This window comes from Serinus canaria, chromosome 2 (genome assembly GCF_022539315.1).
Source record: "Serinus canaria isolate serCan28SL12 chromosome 2, serCan2020, whole genome shotgun sequence".
NCBI classification, from domain to species: domain Eukaryota; kingdom Metazoa; phylum Chordata; class Aves; order Passeriformes; family Fringillidae; genus Serinus; species Serinus canaria.
Window position 1 is genome coordinate 77,548,580 of NC_066315.1, and position 11,861 is coordinate 77,560,440.

Here is an 11,861-nt window from a genome sequence, read left to right on the forward strand (position 1 = left end):
CTTTATGCCAAGGCTTGTGATATTTGATCCTTTGTTTTCTAGCTCTTTTAAAGTATATGTGACTGACAGCTTCCACTATAAAGAAACCCTTGCCAATGTTTAATAACTTTGTAAACATAATTTCAATAAATCCTAAAAAATCCAAGACAGTAAAAAAGAGCTCCCTGAAAGAAGTCATCCTACCACTTTTTCTGTTGTAATTTTGAAAAGATATTTTGACTGTTTAAATGTACTTCATGTATCTCAATGATCCTTTCTCAAATACTTCCTTCTCTGTTCTGAAATATGTTGTTCAGGTTCTAGTGGAGTGCAGACATGTATCTTTACTTTGGAGTTCATAGGTTCTTTTAACTTTACTTCATCACAGACTTGAGAGAAGTTGGACCAAATAATGCTGTGTTCTAGGAACAGGTTGAGAAAGATTATTCTCATCTCCTTTATCAACCTTATAGGAAATCCAAAAGAATCTTTGTCACAGCAGTAAAACTATGGCTAATTTGGTTTGTAGATTCTGTATGGGATCAAATACATTATTCTTTTTTGTGCAATCAAGCCAGTCTTGAAGGTACATTTATGTATCGACTAAATTATTTTGATAAATTTTAAGGACAGGTTATTTTATCTATGTCTGAGAAGATAAAGATAGAAATCTTGAAATCAAGGAAAAATTCCACTAAAATGCTTTGCTGTTACAAGGTACATTTAGAATATTTACTATTTAATTAGGTTTGTTTTCTGCTACTTTTGCTGTATTGGATGCTTCAGTGAATTTTAGGCAACTTGAAAGCCTTACAGAGATGCTGCATTCACTATCATGCCCTTCTGAAAGAAATCTTTCTCCATCTTTCAGTGTAATGATCTTTAAAAATATGTTAGAGTAGGCGTTGCTATCTGCGAATCATTGCACTTTAATGTGAGGTTTGCTGCTCATGTAAATATTTTTACCACCCTTTCAGCTTGTGTCATCTTTCTGTGAGCATCTCCTTTCTGGTATCAGTTAACTGTGCTAAAGGACTTCAGACACTTAAATCACAATTTTCTTGTGTAGAAACAAGCAATATACAATCTCTTGGACTAAAGCACACCACAGATCATATTATAGATGTGGCCATGTATAGGAAAATTTTAGGCAAGGAGCACACTGGACAAAAGACTTATAAGTGTTTTTGGCTAGGCAGATTGCTCTCTTCCCAAAGCAGGGAGCCAGAGAAAACAGGTGGTGTTGCTCAGAACCGTGTAAGTGTCCTCAAGCAGGCTGGCTGAGGAAAAAACTAGAAGAAAGGCAGAAGCCCCATGTGTCTCTCCAGTAGATCCATATTTGAAATACTCACGTATAAAGAGTGTGAGTATAAGCATATACATGCATACAAAAAGTTAGAAGCCTTATTTCTTTAAATAAGTTGCTTGAACACATACAATAGTCATAAATATTAGCTACATGGAAATTCATAAGCAGATTGGTCTCTTGAGGACTCCAGAAATTCTGTATTTTCCTTGAAGGACCTTTTAAAAGATTTCTGGGTCTCAAGAAAAAAATAATTTACAGCTTTTTCCTATTGAATACTGAAGAGAAAGAAGAAAGTCTATCATCCTTACCATGCTCATTGTAGTTAATAATAACATTTAATTTCGTTTTGTTCTAAAGAACAAGACAGGAAAGTCATTATATTTACAGCTGTTTCATAAATATTATGGGCTCCTAAGTTGAACTGGGAATATGAAAGCAGTTAAATTTTTCAGTATCTGTACTGAATTCTATGAAACACTCTTAAACAAATTTAGGACTGTCCTTTTCATTGCAGAAGGTCTAACCTACTTAAATGTCTACTTAAAGCAGTACCAATCTCAGTAAATAAATAGCACTTACCATAAACAAGGGAATTACTAGCATAATCAGTCAATATCCGAATCTGTCAGTTTTGCATTGGTTTACTTTAATCTGAATAATTTATTTAGTTAGGCATGCTCAGATTATTCCAGTATTGGTTATGTTGAACTTTCATTTAGAACAACTTATTTCCTCTGCATGTTCCTGCCTCCCAAACAAATGAATAACCAGTTAAATTGCATATGTACAGTTTGTTTGAATTATTAATGTTATGAGTAATTTAATTGCATCTGGAAATTGCCAGAGTCATTAAAATGTGTTAAATCTCTATTTGCTCTCAAAATGGTATCCATTGAACTTTTGTATAAGCGCTCTTTTTTCCCTCTTACTTTCAGGACTGATAGTCCATGAAGGTGCATCTGTTTATCGAGTGTTTAAGCGCTGGAGAGCTGTGAATCTACACTGGGATGTGTTAAATTATGATAAAGCCACGGACATAGAAGAGAGCAATCGAGGAGAATCCTCAGCAGGGAGGACATTGTGGCTGCCACTGACTGCATTTAGAAACAGAAGTTTAGTTCATCCAACACAGTTAACCTCACCAAGATTTCAGTGTGGCTATGTGTTGTTACACCTGTTCAACCGCATGAGACCTCAGGAGGACTCATCAGAGGATAACTGCTCGGGGGAAGTAGTGATGAGAGTGACCTCAGTGTAAAGATTGTGCTCACTGTGCTACACAGATAAGGATAATGTGCCCTGGTGTTACAGGACTGCGGAATGTAGTTATGATGAATGGTGAAACCATTAACACTTGAAAAATATATACCCTTCTTTTTTTTAAATTTAATGTTTTTTATATGATCAGATAAAACACAAATACATTTTTCTGGGGGAAAAAGTCTCTTGCTTTTTATATAGTCTGATTTATTGAATCTTTTCTCAATTTGTACCTGAGGTGTATGTAACATAGCTTAACTCTTAGGTCTTTGAATGATGAGGAAACTCATTTTTAAGTAAAAAGATATATTTAAATGTATTTTCTTAAACTCTGGCTTTAATCCACTACTGTTATTTTTTTTCCACTTTCATGAGGATTAAACTGGTCAACATTCTTCCAAAAAGAATAAGAATGTTGACACAAGTCAAATATTTTTCCTTTTCTGTCTTTATTTTGCTGTTGTTTGTAGCTCATTTCAGGTGTGTGAAAGTAAGTGAAGGATATATTGTCCTTTGCATTTAAGCAGGAAGTCCAGTGGGTGTTCTACAGAACCTAAAGGAAGATGGGAAGTCTTTTCTTTTAGCTCTCCCAGATGTCCATGCAAGCTATCAGACACAAGTATGACACAGACAGGGGAAGAGTCTTGCACTGCCTCTCGAGTCTCTTAAGATCTGCAGAGGGCTGGTGATGTGCCTGTGCACAGAAGTGACATTACCCTCTCAGCAGCGCTGCTGGAATTAGCAATGTGTGAATCTTTAGTACCATTCTAATCATAGGTCATTGCCATCCCTTTTTACAAATAAAAAAAAACTTTTAAAAAAGAAGAAATGTGCATTGCAACTTCTGGAACAATAATAAATCCTGATAGAAACTGAAGTATAAATAATTCAGAACCCTAATTTTGCCAGGGAACAAATCATCATATTAAAAATGAGCCAATATTATGATAGATCAATGCTGTGAAGTTTGCTTCTCTTGTTTCTGTTTCATGAAAAAAATTCGAATAGAATTTAATCAAATAGCAATGGAAATGGAAATAATTTTCAACTTAATAATAAGCCTGGTGAAGACTGAGATAGAAAAGTAAGGCTGAAATTAGTCTGAGAACACTAGCTTACTCAAAACAGTTTTGTAGAATCATAGAATGTACTGATTTGGAAGGGACCCATCAGGAGCATCTAGTCCAACTCCTGGCCCTACACAGGACACCCCAAGAGTCACACCATGTGCCTGAGAGCGTTGCTCAAACACTTCTTGAACTCTGTCAGGCTGGTGCTGTGACCACTTCCCTGGGGAGTCTTTTCCACTGCTCAGTTCACCTCTGGTGAAAAATCTTTTCCCGATACTCAGTCTAAACCTCTCCTGGCTCAGCCTCAGGCCATTTCCTTGAATCCTGTCACTGGTCATGAGAGTGAAGCAGTACCTGTCTGTAGTGGCTTCACCCCAGCCAGGCAGCCACTTGCTGAGTCCCCCACTGGTGGGACATGGGAGAGAATCAGAAGGGTAAAAGCCAGAAAACTCACAGGTTGAGATAAAGACAGTTTACAAGGGAAAGCAAAAGCCACATACACAAACAAATTTAAACAGGGAATTCATTTACCACTTCCTATGGGCAGGTAGGTGTTCAGCCATCTCCAGGAGAGTTAGGCCTCACATTATGTAGCAGTTAACTGGAAAGAAAAAGTCATCACTCCAAACATGCCTCCATCTTGTCCGTCTTCCCCGTACTTTATATACTGCACATGATATCACATGTCTGGAATATCTCTTTGGGCAGTTTGGCTGTCCTGGCTGTGTCTCCTCCCAGACACCCAACAACCCTCACCCTCCTCACCAGCAGGGCAGTATGGAAATCAGAAGAGGCCTTGGCTCTGTGTGAGCCCTGCTCAGCCATAACAAAAATATCTCCATCAATATCTACTGCCAACTCTGTGCTCAGCATAAATCTAAAACAGTCTGTACCAATCACTGTGAAAATATTTAATTCTACTCCAGCTAAACCCAGACATTCCACCCCTTATTCCATAGCATTTACATCATGCCAGGTGACCCACTATTCAATATAATTGCAGTAACCACCACCTTAACCAACACACTGCCCCTCTGCTTCCCCTTATGAGGATGTTGAAGACAACAGTGAGGTCTCCCCTCAGTCTCTTCTCCAGGCTGAACAGACCACATGAGCTCAGTTGCTCCTCATACAGCTTTTCCTCCAGATCCTTCACCATCCTTGTGGTCCTCCTTTGGGCCTCCTTTGGATGCTCTTTAATAGTTTAATGTCATTCTTATATTATGGCGCCCAAAATTGCACACAGCATTCAAGGTGAGGCTCCAGAGCAGAGGAGAGCAGGACAATCCCCTCCTTTGCCCAGCTGGTGATGCTGTGCCTGATGCCCCCCAGGACAGGGTTGTCCCTCCTGGCTGCCAGGGCACTGCTGGCTCATGTTCAGCTTGCCACTGACCAGGACACCCAGGGCCCTTTCCACAGTCCTGCTTTCCGGCATCCCATTCCCTTGGCCTATACACACAGCCAGGGTTGCCCCATCTAAAGTGCAGAATCCAGCATTTGATCATGTTGAACTTCATGTGTTGATGATTGACCATCTCTCTAATTTGTTGAGGTCTCTTTACAAGGTCTCCCTGCCCCTGAGGGGGTCAACATCTCCCAGTTTAGTGTCATCTGCAAACATATTTAGTGTTCCTTTGAGTCCTGTGTCCAAGTCCATGAATGAAGGTGTTGAAGAGAACTGGGTCAGGGATGGAGTGTCGGGTTGACTTTGCATGGCTGTTAGATCCCCACCCAGCTTCTCTATCACTCCTGTCAACAAAAGAGAGGGAATATAGCATGAAAAATCTTATGGGTTAAGACAAAGACAAGGGCATCACTAAGCAGCTACCCTTCCTCTTCCCAGGCTCAGCTTCAACCCTTTGCTCCCAATTCTTCTACCTTCTCCCCACTGGGCAGCACAGGGGGATGAGGAATGGGGGTCCACAGTAAGTCTATAACACTTCCTGTCTGCTGCTCCTTTCTCCTCCTCACACTTCTCTGCTCCAACCTTGGGCTTCTCCATGCATTTCAGTCTTTCAGTATAAACCTGCTCCAGCATGGGCTCTCCATGGGCTGCAGTTCCTTTATGTCTGCCAGGGGCTGCAGCATGGATGTCAGCTGTACCACAGTCTCTCCAGGGCTTACAGGGAAGTACCAGCTCCACCAGGACATCTCCAGGGTCACAGGACAATCTCTGCTTGGGACAGACTGTGTTTGGCATGGGGCAACCCCATCCCCACCTCTGCAGCTCCCATCCCTACATGCCCCCTGGGCACCTGTACCCAGTAGAGAGATAAACAATTTTCTGTTTCAAAATAAGTTTGTATAGTGGCTGAAAATTTTTATTTTGTGCAGGAGATGGAGTGCTGAGTCTGGAAAATTCCCTCTCATGGATCAACAGGACAGTGCTGAAATCAGTGCATGTCTTCCTTTCATAAGAGGCTTACGTGCCACAAGGCTTATGAGACACAGGAGGTCTCTGTAACTACACTTGAAAGGGAGATAGAAATAATTTAAGCAGTGGTGCTTAAAAGCTCCTTGTATATTCATAAACATTTATCTAATGAACTCTACTCAGGGCCCAGCATTCTGTGTTACAGTCTAACAAGCTCAAAGTTACCTTTAGTAAATTATATATGTCTTACTGCTCTCTAACCAATTCATGTGAAAAGCAGTACATAAGCCATGAACAACAAAATGCTATCTCAACTTCTCCATGACAAATAACCAGCATACAACAGGCACTTTCCTTGAGGAACTATGAGAATTCAGTTCTAGATTAGCTTTAAACAATTTCCCAAAGGAGGAATTTGGGGAGAAATAAAAGATGAAACTATGACTCGGGAAACCTGCTGTGTCACTGGGAAATACTTGTTCTTAATTACTGCTTAAATGAAGGCTGCTTTCCCAGAAGGACCACAGCTTCCCTTGACCAAATTGAGATCACAGTTAGTATCTCAAAAAGCACTTGCAACACCAGCACAATAAAGTATGCTGTGATCAATATACTTATGTTTCACACCTTTTAGGTAGTTGTGATCTCTGGGATTTAAAGAATATTTAAGTGGTCTTTTAGAGGATTCTAAAAGCAAAATGAAGAACTATCTGAAAACATTTTATTGTAAAGAAATCTTTTTTATTCTCATCCAAATGGGTAAGGTGCTGGGGAAAAACAAAACCCACCAGAAAGAAAATCAATAGATGCAATTTAAGAGAAGACAAGATTTCTGTGCACAAATATTTGAGAGACACCTAGGTCTAGAACACTTAACAATCTCTGAGTGAAAAAAATGGTCCAAATAAGAGAAATGAAAATTGTTTGAAAGAGAAATGTTTATGGCAAATATCACAAAAGCCTTTTTAATGGTAGGAGAACTAAACATTAATTTCTATGGCACAATAATTGTGCATATGTATATTTCCATATGTAGAAAACAGGATCAGGAAATTATAAACAGCAACAAGATCAGTATAGGCATGATGCCGTTGTTAAAAAATAATGGAATTGTGTTGTCCTGCAAAATATTTTCAGTAGAAAGAGTGTCTAGTGCAGGATATGAACATTTTTTCATTGACCTTGTATTTGGATTAGTGCAGTACTTGCAATACTGTAACCACCTACATGCCAGAAGATGAATTAAAATGAGAACAGGTGCACAGAGAGGAGATTAGGATGAGAAAGGAGCAGGGACTGTATTCCAGTCACTATGGGGAGAGGAGGAGGGGTGTGCACAGAATTAGAAGAGCCTGGCTTGTTCTGCTTAACAAAAAGTCAAATGTTATTGTTCTCAGTTAATACCTTGCAGAATAAAATTTATTTTAGGCAAAGGACAAGTCTAAGACAGCAGAAGAACTCAAGGACACAAATAGATCAGAAACAAATTTAGCTAGAAGTTCAGGGGAGTTTTAAAATATTCATGGAATGAATCACAGACAGCAATTCAAGCTGGAAGGACCCACGGGAGGACATCTAATCCAAGCTGCAGAGTCAGCTTTGAGGTCAGACCAGGTTGCTCAGGGCTTTAAGCCATAAGGTCTTAAAAATCTTCAAGGATGCAAATTGCACAGCCCCTATGGGCAACCAGCTCCAGCTCTTGACTGTTCCAAGAGTAGTACTTCCTTCTATCCCACATTTTCTCCTGTTACAGCTTACACCCACTGTATCTCATTCTCCCATAAAGCCCCACTGGGAAGTGGGTGGCTCTGCTTCCTCGATAACCCCTTGCTGGGTCCCAGCTGGCTGCTGCTGGGCCTCCCCTGAAGCCATCCCTCCTCAAGGCTGAATAAGGCCGGATTCCTCCCCACGCAGGGCAAGTGATCCTGCTGAATTTGTTCAGTTGCTTCATGTCCTTCCGGTACTGGCAAAAGCATTGGAAGATAACAGAACGTGTTGGTGAAGACAAAGGCAAAGAAGGCATTAGGGACATTGGTCTTCTCTGTGTCCACTGCCACAAAATCACTCTCTCCACTGAGCAGTGAGCACACAGCTCCTTCTTTGGCCTTCTACTGCTCACACGGAGGATGAAATCTCTGTCTTTCCCTTGATGTCCCTTCCAGTTGCAGCTGAGCTTGGCTTTCCTAACCCCACCCTTGAAAGGCTGATATTTCTAAAACTCTCCTCCGTAGGGCCCCGTATCTGCCTACTTTTTGTGGCCATTTCCCAGAATTCTCTCATGAGCTCTTGGCTTAGCCAAGTGGGGCTGCTGATACACCTGCTTGTTTTCCCAGGTATCAGGATGAACCCTTCTCACGTGGTCTATATAGTCATGGCAGTTCTCCTCAACTATTTAACCCTTCAGAGCTCCTCTTGTGTGACCTCAGCTGCCTATGTCCTGGGCAAGATGCTCACCTGGTGCCCCACATTCAGGCTCTGCCATTCTCCTCCCTTGCTCCCCTCAGGATCTTCATCTCCTCTCTTTCACACTTACCATAGTTAAGGCTGTCATGGGTCAGCACCTCCCCTGCTGGTGTCTCCTTGAAAGGGACAGCAGGTCTACCAGTGTGATCCCATGGGATGGCCCAACCAGGCCCTATATCAAGAAGTTGTCCCTGACACCATCCAGAAATGCCTGCATGTGACAGGGAGGTTCATGGCCCCAAGGAACACCAGGCTTTGTCCTCCCCAGGCTCCCTCTAAGGTTTTAAGTCCCCTCCCTCCGTCTGATCCCCCCATGCTGCTGCCCTTCCTTCTTTTCACTTGGTTCTGACTCACGTGTTCTTCCCACAGGAGAACTCCACATATCCCACCTGCTCCCGTAAGCCTTGGGCATCCCTCCTTCTTGCCCTCCCTGCCTGACTTTCCTTCTTGTCTTTCCTGAGTGTGCAACAGTGAATTACTGGAAGAGCCTCCAAGAAAAACAGTGACAAAAAACCCAGTCTGAATCAGAGGAGTTTTGATGACTTTATGAAAGTAATTGACATGTCACTACTAGTGGTGGCAGAAGACTGGGATTAGCACTCTTCTGTCCTGGTTCTGACCAGGACAGGGCTAATTTTTGCATACTGAGAGAGGCATGGCCAGCACCTGGAGGTTATTCTGTACACTCCAGCTTCCTCTCTCTTCTGGGAAGGAGTGATTCCTCCTGGTCAAGTAAGCGTGGTGGAGGGAGATGTCTGGTATTGTCCATTGCTGGGAGGGGGTTGTGTGTCAATAATTTCTTTTCTTGTACCCTCTGTCTTTAGTATTGCAGCTGTTACTGTTTGTTTCTTATCTCATTGCTGTTAACAGTAAATTGCTGTGATCTCAACTCATGATCTTTACCTATTATGCTTCCAATTCTCCTCTCCAGAGCAGTTTGGAGAGTCCCAATGAGGGCAGTGAACTGGGGAGAACCATTCCTAATCCTAATCCACGACACCTTCCCACTCTGTGCTCATTTCCATGGACACAAAATGCATACATCTCCTCTCCTGAAGAATTTAATGTCTTGTCCAAACAATTAACCTTTTTTTTCTAACTAATCTAGTTAAGTGAGAGACATTTAATGGACACCAGAAAAACCACCCTTTACTTAAACCCTAGGACTTAGATATAATATATAATATATACTATGCAAGTCTTGCCTGCAGTTTCAGATAGAGGAAAAACACTGAAAATCAGACCACATGTCAAACCTGCATTTCAGTCTCCATCATGTTTGGATACTAAAACCACAGTGAGAGAGAATCAAGGGGTTGCACAAGCTAAAGATCTGCGCCCCCACCTCTGCGGAGTCACATTTTTCCATTTTCCTTGCATTAATCACCACTGACAGTAAAACAACTTAACTATAGGCAGCATAAGGGCAACTTTTGAGTTTCTCTTTTGGGACACAGTAGAAATAGCAAGAATTGTGTAGGGAACAGCCCTCACATTCATATGACTTTGAAAGCAAGGAAGAATCAGATTCTGCTCACTCAAGACTAGAAATGTTGGCTCTTAAACTGAAGATCAGTATCCCAGAACTGTAGTGGTGAAACACAACAAGGCTCTCAAGGAAAAGCTATTTCCAGTCACTACTGTATACATAAGGTTTAAAAATGTTTAAAGTAGAAAAACCCAAACAACCCAGCCCATTACAAATAGATTACTATTAAAAGCATATAATTCTGGAAGTCAAACTGAGCACCACTCCCTAGTCTGGAGAGACAGTAATTCTTTTGGATATCAATAAGAAAACTGATGGAAACCAAAAAACTATGCCTCATAAAGTATTTTTTGACAACAGAAAGCTAATATGATAGGAGCTCTGCAAAATAGCTACTCAAATAAACAGCTGAACAGATCCTCATATCTTTCCTTTGGAATTGTGTTTAAAATTTAACTTATTGTTAAAACAAATAATGTAATATTTAAAGCAAAACTCTCTACATATTCTCCTCTTGAAGCTGGGCATCATCAGTATTAACCTGCTCTGGTGTGTAAATCAAATTCAGTAATTCAAACAGCACTGCAAAGATATAGGCAGGCCATTTACTGAGCTCTGCCTGTCTGATTATACTCCAGACAAAGCCCCAGTGGTTTGACAGGAATTTTTTTACTCCATTCATATGATACCATGGAACCCATCCTGAATGCAAAGCAAACTGCTGGTGGCTCCTCAGGAATTAATTTGCAACTTGGACTCCACTGCAACAGAAACTTTGAGGAAAGGGTATATTTTATTTTGTGGTTGACTTTTCATACTAGTTGCTTCATAATTGGGTGCTTTTTAACTACAGAATGTCTTAGTTTACTGCATTTCTATCCTGTAAATTACACAACAATAGAATGATTACCAGTACTGAAATCTAACTGCAGTCTATGTTCTGCAGAATTCAGGACAATACAAGTGGATGCTGCCATACTGCAAAGCATAGTTCTCCCTCTGAAAACTTAACCAGTGTTTTCAAAAGAACTGAAGATTTCTAGTGGATTGAATTTGATCATTTATTATATGTCAGATTTGCAAATCTGTAAATTATGTACCAGTAATATGCACATTTTCTAATGATTGAAAAATATGAACTGTTAGCAGGTTTTGTGAAAAGAAATGAAGACACACTTTAAAACATTTCATCTTTCTTTTTTGCCTTCAGTAAGAAAAAAAATTAATACGCCTCACAATACTTTCAAAAAACCCTAGTGAGTTATCAATTCCTAGAAATACCTCTTGTATAAGAGGAGATAAAATAGTGCTGAGGACTGAATTGACTACCTTAACAAAGGACACCAAAATACATTTAAAACCAGTAATGTTTGGATTTTATGTATCAAAATCAGCAAAGAAGTTTTGGTTCTTTACACAGTCAGAAATTTGTGAGTTGGGTAATAACATTCTCCCTAGATTTAAGGAGAAATATTTATAATGCACTGTAGAGTGCAACCACAGTCTGTGTTAAAGGTGATGCATACATTAAAAGCAGTCACATGGCAAAGAAATAAAAAGGAAACACTAGGAAACAGGGCCCTGAGAAGCATAACACCTTTCAAAGGTCACCTGCAGATAACAGGAAAAAAGGAATCATTAGCATAATTTCCTCCTGCTGTGGCCAGCCAGCTCTCTTGTAGAAACCCATGAACATCCTCCTGCTTAATGAGTTCCCTCCTGACAGACCGAAGCTGTCCTTTCCCCTGGAGCCTCCTCATGTATGAACTCCAGCTGAATCTGACCCTGACATGGCACTATTTGCTCCCTTACTTTAGAAGCAGTGGGCTTGAGGACGTGTCCTCTGAACAACAGAAGACTTCTCAGCTGGCCAAAAGTTCATAAAAGTTCATAAAATGACATTTTCAGCAGGAAGCA

General features: G+C 40.7%; 1 protein-coding gene across 1 annotated transcript in view; it reads left to right on the forward strand.

Annotated features, from left to right (window-relative positions):
* Nucleotides 1-2,716, forward strand: part of MARCHF11 (membrane associated ring-CH-type finger 11) — a 31,824-nt gene extending 29,108 nt beyond the window's left edge. Inside the window, exon 4 of the mRNA XM_030232473.2 lies at nucleotides 2,224-2,716. Within this exon, the coding sequence (XP_030088333.1) occupies nucleotides 2,224-2,546 (323 nt within the window). The 3' untranslated portion in view covers nucleotides 2,547-2,716. The remainder of the gene's footprint in view (nucleotides 1-2,223) is intronic.
* Nucleotides 2,717-11,861: the final 9,145 nt, after the last annotated feature.